General features: G+C 43.0%; 2 protein-coding genes across 2 annotated transcripts; both read left to right on the top strand.

Annotated features, from left to right (window-relative positions):
- Positions 1 to 3,804: 3,804 nt before the first annotated feature.
- Positions 3,805 to 12,817, top strand: LOC308318154 (transmembrane protein 222-like). The gene is made up of 6 exons (XM_080767574.1): positions 3,805 to 3,934; positions 5,647 to 5,731; positions 6,063 to 6,094; positions 6,186 to 6,282; positions 7,436 to 7,566; positions 10,626 to 12,817. The coding sequence occupies exons 1-6, from the start codon at positions 3,813 to 3,815 to the stop codon at positions 10,711 to 10,713; spliced, it is 555 nt and encodes a 184-aa protein (XP_080623700.1). The 5' UTR covers positions 3,805 to 3,812; the 3' UTR covers positions 10,714 to 12,817.
- tpbg1a (trophoblast glycoprotein 1a) lies at positions 12,421 to 15,252 on the top strand (the record flags this gene model as incomplete). The annotated part of the gene is made up of 3 exons (XM_080768311.1): positions 12,421 to 12,441; positions 13,316 to 13,614; positions 14,259 to 15,252. 3 exons carry the CDS (start codon positions 12,421 to 12,423, stop codon positions 15,250 to 15,252), a joined length of 1,314 nt encoding a protein of 437 aa, XP_080624437.1.
- Positions 15,253 to 18,083: the final 2,831 nt, after the last annotated feature.

The following is an 18,083-nucleotide window of genomic DNA, read 5'->3' as shown; positions in this document are numbered from 1 at the left end:
AGTTTACCACGCTGTGAAACGCATTTCACTAGTTCTGGAGAATACAAGAACGGTCGGCACCAATACCTACTCGCCCCCAGTCAAATTCCGGTGACCATGGAGGTATAAAGTTTACGTTATTATATTTTGCAGTGCATTCTTACTAGATAGAGTGGCTAATACAACAGGACACCAAATAATATGGCCATACATAGCATTGACTCAATAAACTCCCTCCACTGAAGCAAATAACCAACACAAAGTAACCATCTTTCTATCTATAAAAATACATTTTCTTCTCGGAACGCTCTGTGGCCAGAAATTCTTGACCGCTCTGAGCCCGCCGGAATTTGCCTTTGGTTGAGTAGGTATTGGTGCCGACTGTTCCGGTTACCGTTCTGGATGTATTTCCATAACGCTACGACTCAGTTTCACATAAGGTTCTCACAACCTAATTCTGGGCCCTGCTCGGGAGGTAGTGCTTACCCTGAGTTCTGGGAAGCCATAACTCAGAACTTATACTAACACAAATAAATGTGTTTAAAACATTTGCGAGAATAGCCGATGTACAACAGCACAATGTAATGTAAGTTTGTAGATTGGCTATTTTTGCATGTTTTCATGAGTTTATTTTCATGATGTACCACCGTCTTCACGGGTGGTTCTGGTTATAACGTTAACGGAAAACCCTGGCAAAACTTTGCAGGTTCTGGAAGGTTTCAAGTTCTGGGTTATCTTTTTAAAGGTTCAGGTTAGGATTAACTTTTCATAGTGGAAAAGACAAAAAAGCTAAAAGAGAAGCATGAGTCCTGATATGACACGTAGGAGCATTATAGATACTAATTGATAGCAAAGTGGGAACTAGGAACATAAATGCACTTTCAGCTCTCCCATGGAGAAAAATCTAACTATTTTTGGATAGAGACGGGCTGGTAGCTGTCTGTGGCACTAGTCTTCTGCTGCAGTAGGATGAGGTCTACTTTCTGGATTAGGGCTGGGCGATTAGACTTCAAAACCAATATCACGTTTATTTTAAGTTTTTTGCCTCGGTTGCGAATCATGGATGATTTTTATTTTTACATTAAAATAGTAGATCTACATGTTCACATTGGCTATTGTTGAATGCCACCATTGTTCTACAAAGTATAATGGGTGGTTAATCAGTCTAGACTCAATTTAGTCTATTTTTTTTTAAAGCTTTGTGCCGTTCCGTTGATTTATAAGAAATTAAAATGTATAATGATGAAAAATGACTTGTTTCTCGATTATTCGATTAACCTACAAGATTAAATAGATGACCATATTTGGTTCCAAATGTCGGATTGGATATGTTTTTGGTTAATTGCCCGGCCCTATTCTGGAGGTCTCTGGCCATAGTTATGGGTGAATGGGACAGAAGATCTATTCTATCTTTTGCCCATGTAACAGCTCACAGGGTCGTCCTGGCCCAAAAATAGAGTAAATGTAAGGCTTGAGTCCTCGGTGTAACACTAGGCTTCCATGTGTGTGTGTGTGTGTGTGTGTGTGTGTGTGTGTGTGTGGGTGTGTGCGTGTGTGCGTGTTTGACTTTTTCTTTTTTGTTAAAAAAAAGATAATTGGAGATATTATGTTTATTCTTTGAGGATATCTGTTATGAAGTTTGCTGCAAATTAATAAAACAAGAAAGATTGTTAAACATTGTATTTTCACTCTTTGTATTTTATTGTAGGGTGGTGTAAGGAGCAAAGGTGACAGACCAGTCTGCATGTTCACTATTTATTCAGCATGCCAACATTGGTTCTAAGTTACTAATCTAGCATGAGCGAGAGCAGGCAGTGGAAGCAACAAGCTCCTTTGATGACTTTCAGGCAGCTTATAGAGTAGACCCTCATTCTTTCCCTATCAAAGCAGACGGAATTAATATTCTAACCTATTTCGCAAGGTGTTTAAATCCCTTGAGCATCATTCAGCTTCAGCATCCAAATTATAAATACATACACAATGTAAAATATGAACCTTGCATATCACAGCATAGTATAGAAATTCCCTAACATGAGTAGACTATAGCTTGATTCAGGTTAGAATGTCCCTGCCTTGAGCTGTTTTCTCGTTCATTTATCAATGTCTTCTTCGTTTCGCTGACCATTTGGTTTTAAATGTGTGTGCGCTGTACATCACCGTGCACTACACAGGGCAATGTGACAAGGATTTCATCTCATGGCCCACATAGTATACTAATGACTCTGAGGTGACCCAGCTATAGTCACACACTAATACTAGTACGACGGTGTCACAAACCCAAAAGAACAGATCTACAAGACAACAGCTGCTCTGTTTCTTTAGTGTGCAGATTAAAGGTAGGGTAACTGATTAGGCCTAATTATTTTTGAGGGCCTATGTCCAACTTTAAGGGTTTGTGTAAACGCAAACATTGAATGCGTCTTGTGTTGTACGATGATAAGAGTGCCTCACTTCACACGGGTGTGATTTTTATTATTTGTGTTAAATCGCTCTGAAAGTAGTTTGATAGTGATTCCACATCAATTTAATCTAGAGCGGTGCATGGTTCTCAAAGTGGTGTCCGTGGACCCCCATAGACTGACACATGCACATGTTTTGAGTGGTGCAACCGCTCCAAGGAACGGCAATGTCCGTGTTAATCTATGTGACTGTGTGTGGCTATGTGACTATGTGTACCAGTAGGGGCAAAAGTGGCGCTGTTTTGCCAGAAACAGAGAGGGATAGTGTTGCACTGTTGCCTAGTGTTAATTACAGAAAGAGAGAGAGAGAGAGGCAGGGGGAGAGGGGACTTGCACCACTCCGTTTTTTCAGACCAGAGCCAAATTAAAATATACTTTAATTTGGGGGTCCCTGGTAATGGCCTGAGTACCACTAACCACTGCGTTTACGCTAAGGTTTAACAGTATGGTTTAAACAGTGTTGCCAACTTAGCGGATTTGTCGTCATATTTAGCTTCTTTCCAGACCCCCCTAGCGACTGAATTAGTGAAAAGCTTCTGGCGAGAAATCTAGCTTTTTTCCCCTGGTGAATTGGGGACAAATCGTGTTGACAGGCGCCAGATATGCGCCAGAGATAAAATCATTTTTTTTTTTCTCAGCCTCAAATCCACTAAATTGGCAAAACTAAAAGTGGTCGGCGCGTCTGGTCTGGCTCACAGGTCACAGCAGGCTCAGTGGCTTCCTCGGCTCGGTTATGTGCACACTGCACAGACTGTCTACCAGTGCTTCCTCCTTTCTTGCTCTGCCTAGGCGAGTGCGCTCCGGTGCGGTATTTCCGAACGCGCCCCTCGAGCTCGACAGAGCAAGAAAGGAGGAAGCACTGGCAGCTCAGTTTAGTCTGCTAGTAAAAATAAAATACACACTCGGATGCATAAAGTATTAACCTTCTAATTCCTGTATGGATCGGAACAAAATAGCGTTCTAAACATTAGTTGAATTGAGGTATGTTTTTTTTATATTACAATGAGTTTAAACGATGTGTTATCAAATGAAGAGATGATACAAACTAAGTGCACATAAATGACAAATGTTTTTCTGGGCTGGCTACATATTTTCGTTGCTAGGGGCGCCTAAAAGTCGCTAGGGACGCAAATAAGTCGCTAGGGGCGGCGCGCGCTACGCGCGCGCATATCCCACCCCTGGCGACTTTTAGCTACTTTTCGAGGAGCCACTAGCTACTTCCGTCACTGGAGAGTTGGCAACACTGGGTTTAAACACTTGCTTGCTTCACACGCCCCCATGAACATAGATCAGATCTGCGTTCTAGTGACGTAGCTCTCTGTGTCGTCGTCACGTCACGTCAGGTCACGTGACGTCACGCTGTCAACATCAGTGATGGCGGCGGAGACAGAAGACATCGACATCATGATGAATTATCAAGCTTCTTTCGATAAATTTGACAGGAAAAACTGTCGCTATCCATATTGTATCGTCTGGACACCCATTCCCATTTTATCGTAAGTAGACGATATGATTTTACTTCTGTGGCTGTACGCTAGAAGCTAGATAGCTAGGATGTATTACTAGCTTGTTAGGTAGCCATGGTTCACATGACGCTTATGATAGTATTGTTTCAGGGCTATACGTTTTTGGAAGAGTGGTCACCTCAATGTTAAATTGGCTATTTTATAACCCCAAAAAATAAAGAATTTGTAGAAATTCATAACTATTGTAAAGTATTCATGGTGTGATGAGAACATCTGAACATGCATGTATGTGTACATATGAACATGTGCTGCATGTATATCCTTACCTAAATCAATGTGCCCCTTCAACTATTGTTTAATATCAGGTTGTGTAGCAGCAATGACCAGCACCACCCACCCCTTTTTACCCCTCACTGTATATGTTTATTTTCCCTTTTTACCTCCTTTATGATGAATTCTTGTTCTGTTCTTTGGCTAGAAGTGTATATTTCCTATACGTCTCTAAATGTGTTGATGAGTTGAACAATTAGGTGGACCCTCTTGTAAACAAGTGTAATGCTTTATTGGGTCGTCCACTAACAGTTAACAGTCTTTGTATTGAGTTGTGCTTGAAATGTACTGTAATTCTGCAAAACTATTTAGATCAAAAACAAGTTGCAGCACTTCTTACACAAATCTACTCTGGCTGGAGTATATCAGTGACAATGGGGGTGGGGGGGTAACCTGACGCTGCCAGATGAGGGCGGTATTGCGGAAACATATTCCCCAACACAACACTCATCTGGGATCTCTGACAGAGTTGAGCCCTGAGTCAGATCTGCTTCGCACCGAACCAATCAGCGTGAGCTAAAGGCGGGATGCGGATGTGACGGTATATAGACACGTCGATATGATTGGTTGTGTTTGCACGCCCACACGGTGATAGACAGACGCTCCCATCCAATCATCTACCATGTATCTTGAAAAAAAGGAACAGCCCCGTCATCGAATTTGCTTCCGCGATCCCAGATCCAAATAAGCTGTGAAACAAATTTGTGTAGCAAGCTTTTTGGATCTGGCAGCGTCAGGTTAGTGGGGGGGTGGGGTCCTTTAAAAGTTTAAAAGGATATTTGATAACCTCTGCTTTACAACCACAGCAGACATGCTGTGAGATTATAATGAAAACCTTGCTTGTAATTTGTATTGATTATACATCACTGTTCGTGTTCGTCAACATCGGGTACAGGGACCACCAGGGGTCCAAATGGACTGTTTACAGGTCTGTAACTCTTGACAGTGTACATATTTGTATGCTGTAAACAAAGTGTAAACAGAGGTTCTCCTGCAATTAATGCTGAAGATTTTAAAGCATTGAACATTGGGGTCCCAGAGATAGCAAAAAAGAAGAGTGCTATTGGAACCAAATGGACGCATAAGGGTGTTCCATTTGTACACTCAGAGTTACAGATCCGTAAGTGGAACCAATAGGGGTCACATGGGTGGGCAGCATTGTTTTTGCAGGGGGTCATACTCATACTGACTTTGATAAAGTGAGTGAACAGTGAGGACTGAAACTTGAAACGCATAGTGCTGGATTTTGTTAAAACTGTGTGAATTTGACCCTTTACAAATAGATTCAACTATGTTTATGTTGTAATTATGGATCCATGGCAGTGTGGATTAGATTGTTCACGTGTGTGTGTGTGTGTGTGTGTGTGTGTGTGTGTGTGTGTGTGTGTGTGTGTGTGTGTGAGTGATTGCAGGTGGCTGCTGCCTTTCATTGGTCACATGGGTATATGCACCTCCTCGGGCGTCATTCGGGATTTTGCAGGCTCATACTTTGTCTCTGTGAGTATCTTATTTCAACACATAATCCCTCTTTAGATGCGTGTAGAGCACTGGCTCCCAAACTGTTCAGCCTGTGACCCAAAAGAGAGATTAGATGGTTGCCCGGGTCCCAAACTAGTGAAAATAGCAGGTCTACAACGCGTTGCTTTGCGCCAGGAATTTATTTACTTTCATTGTCAAGTTCTTTGTGCAATTTAGAAATAGATGGATTGTACACGCAATTGATTTTGCACCCTTTGATATGCAGTCAACAGTGTGGCGCTTCACATAATTGTGCCATTTTCAGTGCAATGAGTCCAAATGTTTTCTTTTCCTTTCTTTTTTCCCCCAGGAAGATAGCATGGGCTTCGGTAAACCAACAAAGTGAGTTAATCATTTTTAGAATATCGGTGGAGTAACAACATGGTATAATTAGCTTTTTGAACATGGTGTAATAAGCATTCATACCGTATAGGTATTGGAAACTTGACGTGGACAAGGTGTGTGGCAACGGGCCTGCAACGTGGGACAAAGCTGTGCACGATGCTTCTGAGGAGTACAAATGCAGAGCGGTATGATGATAATAATTAATAATAATAATGATGATCATATCCCATGAACCAGAAACGTTGTCTATACCAATACACACATTAATGTCCAGGGTGTCGCCCAGCGAAATAGTTGGAAACTTGGGAACTAAATGGACCCTTACAGGTCAGTAACTCAGATTGGTGGCCTAATGCAGTATTTCTCAGCGTTTTCAGGCCGCAAACCCCCCAAAATAATCATATTTGAACTGGGGACCCCGCTCCCTGACAAGAAAAGTTGAGGCAATACATTTAGTTTGACTTGCTGTGAAAATAGCAGATCTGCTATTTTTGAGCGGTGCACACAGCGTGGGACACACACACACACACACACACACACACACACACAGCCTGCACCGCTCAGTTCACACGGGTGTTTTATTTTCCATCTGCAATTTTTATGTTTATGTATCCCTAGTTCTTATAGAATTAAATAGTAGTTTATTTTTCTCTCTTTATTTTTTATTATTTGTCACCTCGCTGTCATCTGGGAACCCCCCAAAATCATGTGAGGTGTGTGTTTGGGGTGGGGGGGGGCCCACATACCCACATACCCACATACCAAGAAACAGAGTTTGAGAATCACTGATACGATACGAATACCCACATGTTAATAAAATTGTTTTTACTTCTGTTCTGTAAAGCGACTTTGGGTACCTTGAAAAGCACTATCATCATTATTGATGCCTTGATTAAATACTATGTCTGCATTTCTTTCTGGTTTAAAACAAAACAAACTATTGCAACATACGACTATTATGGCTCTCTTCGTTGACACCAAAACGTGTCAACGAAGTGGTGATGGTGGGGTGGAGCTATATCAATAGTATCGTGTACAGATTTACAGTTAGAATGCATTCATCACACTCAACAGATGGCGAAATGGCGAGGAGAAACCGAGAAAGCAGAGTAAAGAAAAACAGAATGAAAAACAATATAGAAAATAAATCGCCACTGATTTTGCACACTGCACTCTGCTGGAGAAATCAATGCTATGTTATGTTATTATCGTAGGAAAAGAATGACTATATAAATCGTATATATTATTATTATTATTATTATTATTATGTTCATTAAGATGATTTCCGGACATCTTTCTCACAGAAAATGCTGAATCCCTTGTATTTGTGTGTTTTAGCACAACCTGTGCTGTGATAACTGCCACTCCCATGTGGCCATGGCCCTCAACCTGATGTGTTACGACAACAGCACCTCCTGGAACATGCTCAACCTCTGTGTGCTGGCTCTCATCCATGGACAACACGTCAGGTACAGAGCCATCTAATAGAAGAGTTGCGACATTGAGGGGGCAGAAAACAGCCCGGTCACGTGGTTCATGTACTCGTGCGAGCCCATAGACTCCAATGCATTCCGTAAACTTCTGGTTAACAAAACCAATAGAAGTCTATGTAGAAGAGCCGCCATTGGACTGGCCCCATGAAGTGAACGGTGTTTGCGTAACTCTGTCTATACTCTATGGTTCTGGTCAGGTAGAAACTCCCCATCCAACTCATCCATTAAATCCATTGTTAAAGATGGAGTGCCGTGATTTTTTTCCCACCCTAAAACATGATCATCAGGTCTTATTGTTATATAAGGAGGTATAATTTTTTCAAAAAAGTGTACAGTATTTGTTAAAATGTTGTTTTTATGTGGGCACCCCCACCAGTTCATTTAGTACTGTATGCCTGGTTTGCCTGGTGGGTGGTGATCCACCTGAACTGAAGCCGCACCCACAGCTGTAGTTGTATGATAAAAGGGGGGGGGGGTTAGGGGAGGGGCTGATAGTGTGATGCCACTATATTACTGTTTATTTCATTGGCCCGTTTGACTGTCAAGGGTTCACCCTCCAAGAAGAAACCCTAAATACAAAGTTAATACACAGTTAATGCACATAAAAACGAATCAGGGTGTGTCTAATGAAGTACTGTCACCTCATAGACGCATGAAAAACTGGAAAAATACAAAAATTGTGGCACTCCATCTTTAACATTCCCTGCCAATGACGACATTGGATGATTTCTTTTCATAAGCCCACAGCGCCAACAACGCCAAAGACACTCTTAGCTAACCTATGATTCTTATGAAGTCCTAATGAAAGCAAAAACACAACTCCCATCCACTCCCATGTTAGAGCCTTTTCTAGGATGCCTCTGTCTCCCTTCCTGTATCGTTCCACTTCAGTGGAGACCATCATAGCATTTTCAATGGAGCATAACAAATGAACGCATCATGGGCCCTTTTTTCAAACTTTCTTTTGAATTATTTAATTTTTTTGCGAACACACCGCAAATGGCTCTGTGATTAATATCAATGGTCAGTACATCCAAACAGAAGTGTCGCTTAATTGTGTGGGACAAATGGGATGGGACGGGGTTAGAAACGTATTACTTATCGGAGGAGACCTGAGGCTTTCTTCACCCTCCCAATGACTGATTGTGGGGGAGCAGAGATGGAGTACTTGTAGAGAGGCTGGGGAATTGGGAATTGGCTATACTAAATTGGGACTTGAAGGGGAGAAAATGTTTTGCACAATAACAGTCTTTTCATTATGTCTGCCCACGATCTCTGTGATTCATACAGTATGTTTGTTTACCTTAGTCACTGATACTAAAGTCTGATATTTAATTTTAAATTTTTCTATGAATCTGTGACTTGACACCCATACTGTTATAAAACGAAAAGAAAAAGATTTTGAAAAGCACCTTAAGTTGCTATTAAATTCCTTTGTGTCATATTCTACTAATATTGCCTATAATTTTGCTATTATAAATCCCTTTGGATTCTCTCTTTAAAGAGATAGCTTTACAACAGAAAGCCAACTATTAGGGGACTAACTATTAGGGCGTTTGGACACTGATGCCTGCCAGTCACAATGTGGGACAGGGCTCAATTTGTGGGAGACCTGAAAAGTCTTGGAAATGAGGGACTGTCCCACGCAAAGGGGAGCATCTGGTCACCCTAACGTTTTTTTTTTTCAAAAAATAGTTCAAATAGCCAATCTAAAAGCTCTCAGCACGTCGCTTTGTGAGCTTGTAGATCAGCTATTTACGCTGAATGTTGGGTCCATTTGGAATCTCATCAGGGAACCCTGAGGGTCCCTGGACCCCACTTTGAGATTGAGAACAGTAATTTCACAGTAATTGAGAACGTAAGACGATTGCTCCCATCACAGTACAGTTTACAGTTGTGCCACAGACTGAGCTCCACCAGTCCTACTCAGTAGCTCCCCAGCTAGATGTGTGTAGTGGGCATCTGGCACAGAGAAACCCCCTCATTATTCTTTGTTGACCCACATAGAGAACACTGTTGTCACACTTTGTGCTGCCTCTGCATTCTAGGTCCAGGGCACCCAGTCTTTAAAGAGGAGGTGGGGGGTTGGGGGGGGTAATTCATCACTGACACAAGTGCTCCCCTCCAAGTGTCACTGCTGGAGGTCACCTCTCCACCAGGGCTCCCTCTGCTGGGCAAAGACCAACAGGACGGGCTGGGGATGACGGTAGGACAGCGGGGGGTTGGGTGGGGCCTCTGGGAGAGAGAGAGGAGAGACACACTGGACCATGGGAGAACTAAACAGACTCCCTGTGACCTTGCCTGTCCTAAGTACATGATAAATGTGCTGGGAATCGAAGGGGAGAATGTTTTTAGCCCTTCATCTATTCCCCCTCCACCCAACACCGTCTCACACAAACTGTAGCTTGTAATGATTTCTTTCTGCCCTCGGGGATTCCATTATGGAACAATCTACCTTTAAGCACCAAACAGAGCCAACCGAAGGACTTTCTTTTTGATGGAGGCTTTCTGGGCATAAAGTACCTTTTTTCTTCTCTCCTTTTCTTTTCTTTTTTTCTGGGCTTAGCTAGCAGAGTACTTGAAGTGTAATACATGTGATTAAACATGTAGACATTTACATGTAGGCTTGTTTTATTGTTTTAGTTATATTTAATGAAGGTTTGATCTATGCACAAAAATGAATTTCACCCACTTTTCTTACTTAAAAAAAAGAAAATAAAGCTGATTTTGATTTTAGTGTTATTAGATGTTCATTAACTATTTTATAGGTTTATTGTAGCTACTTATTTGTTTTGCAATGAGGACCCATTTTGGAAATACGTGTCAATGCAATAGCCAGGCAGTTTTTGTTTCACTTCATTATTCAGAAATTTTCTTTTTTTTAATGGGCGTGGCTAGCGATTCAGGGCTTCAGCCATGCTACCAAAGCAATGCTTTTAAGTGCTTTCCTCTTTTCCTCATGTTGCTATATGAGAAGCTGTCAATTGAATCCTAATCTGGTCGGTCGGCCAATCACACTCTCTCTTGTCCTCCAGCTGCACTGCGTTCCTCAAGACCTGGCTCCCCTTCTTCATGCTTGCTGGAGTCCTCACCACCTTCATACTGACGTTCAACCTCCAGTAATCCTCCTCGTCAGGGACACAGAGAGGTCGAGTGGGGGTGGGGGGTGTCCAGAGGATCAGGACCACTCATGAAACCTTTCCTCTATTCGTGGACTCCTCATGGACAGTTCTGCTGAACCCAAAGGTCTGCCCTTCTACTGCTGTAAGACTTGGGGATGGGATCCGGAACATTCCGGATTCAACTCGGTTCCATCATATTTGGAACAGTTTCCGTAACTTTTTCTTTTTAATCACACTGTCAGAGCTGGTATGTGGACCTCACGTCTGCTATACAGGTGGTTCTCAAAGTTCTTAATCTAGAAATAGTAGAAATAAAGTCATTTTGCACACCTACAGGGACAGGTGCGTCGGAGCAGGCAACCAGTGTGAATAATGAGAGAAAAGGAGATCCCGCACATATGGCAGCAAGCTGAGTTACAACGTTTTGGTCTCACAACCTTGTCTGAGATACCTGATGAAGGTCATCATGAGACCGAAGCGTTGTAACTCAGCTTAATGAACTGCTTGCCATATAAGTGAAGATAGTGTGCGTGATCTTCTTTTCTCTCATAACACCGCCATAACTCTTGAGAGTGTACAAACTATAGGAATCGTTAAAGGGAACCGTTAAAAAAATTGGGTGGTTAATTATTTTCTTGACATACGTTTATTGGAACCGTAAGACGTTTATAGGAACCGTAGGAACCGTAACCGATCCCAACCCTATGTAAAGACGCGACTTCTTGGTGTAAAGTAAACCAAATGTAGGACTGTAACTTCATCGTCATCTCCAGTGATCGGTCGGGTGTGTGATGTCATGTAGTGCGAGGATGGACCAGTACGTTGCGTTTGTTATGGACAAACTTAAGAAAGCAGGGATACAGTCTGAGTGACCTTTTTTGGGGTAAACTCTGTTCCATCATGGCTTTGAAGTATGTGTTTATTAATGAACCCAAAGAACACTTTTATAGCTTCTAGAAAAATGAGACGGACGGACAGTTTGACACACTGATGTGTTAATAGTCTGGTATAATTTAGGCATTTAGCAGACGCTCTTATCCAGAGCGACATAAATGTGTTTATTGAACTGAAGTCAATAAACAAAGGTAAATAATCACATATAGTGCAGAGAGAGCCTTGTAGGCACTCAAACGGGTACCAACCAGGTAATCGGTGAACCTAGCATCTTCGTCTAAATCTATCTGGTGAAGCTAAATAATTAAGTAAAACGCCTCCAATAAGGTTATTGTTACATCTTATGTTCTAGTACATAAGCATAAAAGTATTGTTTTCTTCAGCTCCTCTGACATTGTAGCAGCATTAAACATTAAAATAAAAACATACACCTACATACAATATGGACATTTGTATATAAATGTACAAAAACGTGTACTGTATGTGTAAGATGCAATAGCAGCCAGCTGTACACCAATGCTTCCGTATAACAAGCCAACCTACCTGTAGAGGGGTGCATAGTTGAGCCACACTGACACATTAATGTACTGTGTTTCTTCCCAAGTTTGTTTCGTGCTTTTAGTGTCCTCTGGACACATTTGTAGATATATACAGTGACAGAGTTTTTTTTTTTTTTTACATACACAAACAAAACAAAGTTTTGCAATGGTTTGGCTCCAAAAGCATTATTTATTCTCAACGCAAATGAATGTGATTCTCTTGTCAATGAGTATATAATCCTAACCTTAGTTTTAACTATGCTATTTTTGCCTTGATGGTTGCTGGGGTACATGAGGTACAGTATGTGGTCAAATATATGAGCCCTATTCAAGACCAGAGTAATGCAAGAATCACATGAAAATATTGTTTTATACAAGTGTGTTCCTTCCCCTTGGCCTGGCCAAGTATATGTATATAATTTATATATGGCACAAATGCCATTTAGTCTGAATCCTGTGGGATCAAGCAATATGCGTACAAGTTTTATTTCATTATCAATATTTATTGTGTGTGATATCTACCCCCAAGAAATGTTTATTTAAGTATTTATTAGACTGTCGTTTCATTTGATGTGTATTCATGAGGTGTAGTCTCTCTAAAGGCCCTTCTTTCCTTTGAGAGACTGCGTTACAGGCAACGAACTGTCTAAATAAAGGAAACGCCTCAGTAAACGAGAGTGCCGTGTGAAAATTCTGTCATGATGCAGTTTTCAAACTTCTTGTCAGAGGACGGTTTTGGACATGGGGGGTTTCCACCCCGACGGCAACGATATATTGCAGCAATAATATATAGAGTTATCACAAATTCCCAAAGCACATCATTCAGGACAGCCACATAGCTGTACAGTGGTGTTCTGTAGCTTTAAGAGGCACACACACACACACACACACACACACCTATTCCTTCAGGAGATTGTGCGTGATGAACTACCATCAGTTTAATGTAACCTTTATTCTCACAGTAGGGCAGATGGGAGGACTGGTGCTCAGGAGCTCTGTTCACCCTGTCAGTGGGTTCGTTCAGAATTAGAGAGGAGGAGAGAGAAAAAAAGCAGTTTTTGCATCTTTAGCAAAAATACAATCTTAAAATACATTTGATAGTTGCACGGAACCTTGAATTTGTCTATTGTTTTCTCTTTCTCTCTGGTGTGTTTTTTTCCCCCTCCCAAGATGTTTTTACCGTTGCTGTCAAAAGGTTTAGAATACATAGTGGGTCTTTTGTCAGTTAGCATAATTTTGGGGGTGTTGTTTGGTGTGCCGTGCCAGTGCTTGGAGTGCCCTCTGGGCTGCGAGTGTTTTGCCTCCACGCGCACGGTGAAATGTCTTTCCAGGGACCTCGACGCCATCCCGCGCGGTGTTCCAGGACACGCCAGGAATGTGATCATCACAGGGAACAACATACACCGGCTCGGACCCGAGTCCTTCGCAGACCTGGAGAACGTCACCGACATCACTCTGAGCAATAACGGGTGAGAGAAGAACCACGTATACACGTGTTCATCACACAATGTTATGATTCTGAACATATTGAGATAATATCAGCTTCCCTGATACATATCTGAATAAACTAATCATACATACAGTGTGTTTCTGTGGACCTGGAGTACTAATTAGTACAACACTTTCATTATTAACTGTTGTGTTAATAATTATAAGATAGCATTCTTATTTTATTGCTTATTGTTTCTTTACTTTTATCTATGCTCCAAACAGAGTAATATCAACCACTTTCAATGTGACAGATACTTTTTTTAACAAATGCTTTGTGAAACGTTGTGAACTTGTAAATCTGCTACTTTAGGTATTTGTCATTCAACCAACTACAGCCAGGTATATAGAGGATAAGTGGTTAACCCATTAAAACGGTTGTCATTTTAGATTTTGGCTTTGGCTATAAATTAAATAGCAGATATACAAGCTCACAGCTTGTACATCTGCTGTTTTTGAAACTTGAAAGTGTTCTCTTCTGGTGGTCACTGGCACAAAACATTTTCAGATGGCGTAGTCTGCAGGCCATTTTGGGGGTCCTTGGCGCTTTTGAGAACTACTGATTTAGAAGGCATTTTGTAGAATCAGCCTCAGGTCTTAATAGTGCCATCTCCTCCCCATGCAGGATCACAGAGGTGATGTCCCAGACCTTCTCCAGTCTGACCAACCTGCGCCTCCTGGACCTGAGCGCCAACCGGCTGGCGTTGATCCACCCGGCGGCGCTCAGCATCCCCGGCGCTCCCCTCCTGGAGCTCAACCTGAGCCGCTCGCTGTACAACGCCACGTCGCTGACGGACCTGACCACCGCCCTGCGCTGGGGCGGCCTCCGCTCTCTCCTCCGCCTGGACCTGTCCGGGAACGGCCTGGTGTTCCTCCCGCCCGGCATGTTCTCCCACCTGCCCAGCCTGCGGCGACTCATCCTGGCCGACAACGCCCTGGCGGGCGTCTACGACGGCACCTTCTCCGGCGCGGGCCGCCTGGAGGCGCTGGACCTGACGGGCAACGCCTTCAGGACGTTCGACGGCGACGCGCTGCGGGAGCTGGGGAGGCTGGGGGGCTCCTCCCGCGTCCTACTGGCCCGCAACGACTACGCCTGCTCCTGCGAGATCCGCGACTTTGTCGCCTGGCTCAACGGCTCCCAGGCGCAAGTGGCGGACGTGCAGGACGTGAGGTGCGGCTCGCCCAAGGCGCTGGAGGGCGCGCAGATGCGAGGGCTCGGGATGCAGGCCATCGGATGTGACGTTCCGTACCACCAGGGGGAGATGGACGAGCTCTCCTTGCAGACGTCCTACGTCTTCCTGGGGCTGGTGCTGGGGTTCGTGGGCATGGTGTTCATCTTTGTGCTCTACCTGAATCGCAACGGCATGAAGAAGTGGATCGCGGCGATGAGAGACTCGTGCCAGGACGTGCTGGAGGGCTATTACTACCGCTACGAACTGGACACCGACCCTCGCCGGGGGAACGCGGCGGGAGGAGACAGGCCGCAGGGCAGTGGCACCGGCGATTCCGGAAAACCTCTGTCGGGACAGATACAGGTGCCTGCCGACCCATGCGTGGTTCAGATGCCCACGGACACACAGCTCAAACAGGTGACCACCTCCCACCTTGGGAACCTATGATGACCTATGACCTCTCACTGAGGCTGGAACTGGTACAACATGAACAAACGGGAATGTGGAATTAAGGAGGGCTGTGTGCATTGCAGAAACCCGTCCACCATGCAGTGACATCATCGTTAGGCAGATTTATTTTAAACAAGATTCAAAATATATATATATACATTTTATTATCGTGAACGATGGCTTCAATTATCATATTGCAACTTTTCAGGAATAGAAAGCCTGCTGTTTCTATTAGCTTGGATTCCGCATTGATGTCACTGGTGGATGGGTTTCTGAACTGTCCACATCCCTCCCATGAGACACAGACAGAGTAGGAAAAAATGGTGGCATTTGACCCATGGTGGACAAGAGTTTTTAAGTGTATACAGTTACAGTACAGTTGACCTAATCCTAGTTTTTCAGCTTTGTTTAAGTTGGCATTGTGGAAGATTGGCAGCAGGATATTTTCACATCTATGCCATGGTATGAATAATGCATGTTAGGCTTAAAGTACCGTTAATATTCAATCCATAAAGATACTCTCATGTAAAGCAATTGGAAATAGACCCAGAAATGTTTAGAGTATATATGTTCCACTTATATAGAAATGAAATAGAGATAAATGTAGGCTATACGATACAATACTGAGCAGTGCATGCACTATTGTCATAATATTGACACAGCTGGTGAAGAAGCTAATATTGATGGAGATTTGACAATTTACTCATATTTAGATAATGTAGATTGTCAATATCCAATAAAATATGGCAATATTAAATGTTCTGTTGGATTTTTTTTTTTTATTCTAATAAAGAGAGGCCACACAGACACATAGGCTGTGTTTCTCACCTGGTGAGCCTGCTATCCTCATTCTGCAGCAGGAAGGTGATTAAGTGCATGATTCTATACAGGAAAAATTAGGACAGGATGAAAGATATCCGTTGGAAGTACACCTGCTGGCTCTGCAGATGTTCTCTCTCTCTCTATCTCTCTCTCTCTCTCTCTCTCACATCACACGCATGCACGCGCACACACACACACACACACACACACACACACACACGCACACACAGCGGTGGTCTAAAGGTTATAGGACCTGAAACGTTCCTGGTTCGATCACCTTCTCTAGCAGGAAACAGCTGTGTGAGTGAATGGTAAATGGTTTATAGTATAAACCATTACAATGTGCATACACATTCACACACTCCTGGTGAATCGGGACCATAACATTTTTGATTCAGTGTAATATTTGATTTATATTTAATTATATACAGGTTTAATGTTTGTTTTTAGTTAAACAAACATTAAAAACGGCATTGACAATGGACAGAGTTTAACGTTTGTTTAGTCCCTAACACAAACATTAAATGCCATTAACAATAAAGAGAGTTTAATGTTTGTTTTGTCTATGTTTGCTTTACATCACCATTACATAACCTAATGAGTTAGACTGAGTTAGACCGCACTGTTGTGACGAAAAGAGAGTTGAGCCAGAAGGCAAAGCTCTCTGTCTACCGAGCAATCTTCGTTCCTATTCTCAGCTATGGTCATGAAGTGTGGGTCCTGACCGAAAGAATAAGGTTGCGAATACAAGCGGCCAAAATTAGTTTTCTCCGACTGGTGGCTGTCATCTCCCTTAGACTCGGAGTAGAGCCGCTGCTCCTTCGCCTGGAAAGGAGCCAGCTTAGGTGGTTCGGGCATCTGGTTAGAATGCCTCTCGGGTGTCTCCCTAGGGAGGTCCTCGATGCACGTCCCACTGGGAAGAGACCCCAGGGCAGACCAAGGCGCACATCACATGGAGGGATTACATCGACTAAAATAATATAATATATAATACTGTATTTAATAAATACTTTTTCTTTGCAGTTTTCAACTATTTCTTGACACAGAATCAAATGTTTTATGGTCGCTTATTGGTTCCATGCTTAAAATAATTTATATCAATATTCTTGGAAATCTATATGGGAAACATAAATGGGTTTTGTATCTGTGGCACCACCAAATGGCTGCCACTAGTGCCTTGCTCAAGGACACTTTCCTCTGCACTAACCATAGGCACTAACCCAGAGAGGGAGCTAGGGATCGAACCGGAAACCTTCCGATTCCCAAGCGGCTACACTCTATGCCTCTGGGGTCAGTGAATAAACAACACTCACTGTTGAAGTGTCCTTGAGTACCAAACTACCAACTCCAACCAGTGTTGCCATGTCTGCTTATTATAAGTGACTTTGGACTTGTTTTTCTACAGGTTATGTTTTTTGGGAGCTTGTTTCTAAAGTGTAGTTGCTTATTTGGGATTGTTTCTTCATGTTGTTTAAACCAGTGGTTCTCAAACATCAAGGATCCCCAATTTAAGATGTATTTGTCCAATACTTACTTACTTGAGCACATTTTTGAATACAGGACTTTTATTTGTAAACAGGAAATTGTGTGCTCCAAAACATTCTGGGCACTATAGGGAAATCTGGGCAGCTTGGAAGAGTGGGCACCAGGAAGGCTGGGCACTCCACAGATATATATACCCTATAAGAAAGCTACGGCTCACCTGGGAACCCATCGGCAAATTCAAGGAAAACGACTCTGAATCTGTTGTTCTGGTTGCGCGCAATTGGTGCGCGTCATTGCGCGCACCGAAAACAGCGGATCTGCAAACTCACAGCGCGTCGCCACAGTGACGGGCTGTGAGCTTGCAGATCCGCTGTTTTCGGTGCGCGCAACATTTTTACACTCCCCACAACAAGCCTCTGCAAGTCTGCATGCAGTGCGTGCATCCGCCCACTAGCCAGCAGCGTCATGCCGTCATCATCATCATCATGCCTTACCTGTGTGGGTGGGTGCAGGATTTTGGA

Source organism: Protomyctophum bolini (genome assembly GCF_963924005.1).
Source record: "Protomyctophum bolini genome assembly, chromosome: 7".
NCBI lineage: Eukaryota > Metazoa > Chordata > Actinopteri > Myctophiformes > Myctophidae > Protomyctophum > Protomyctophum bolini.
This window is presented reverse-complemented; position numbering and strand designations above follow the sequence as displayed.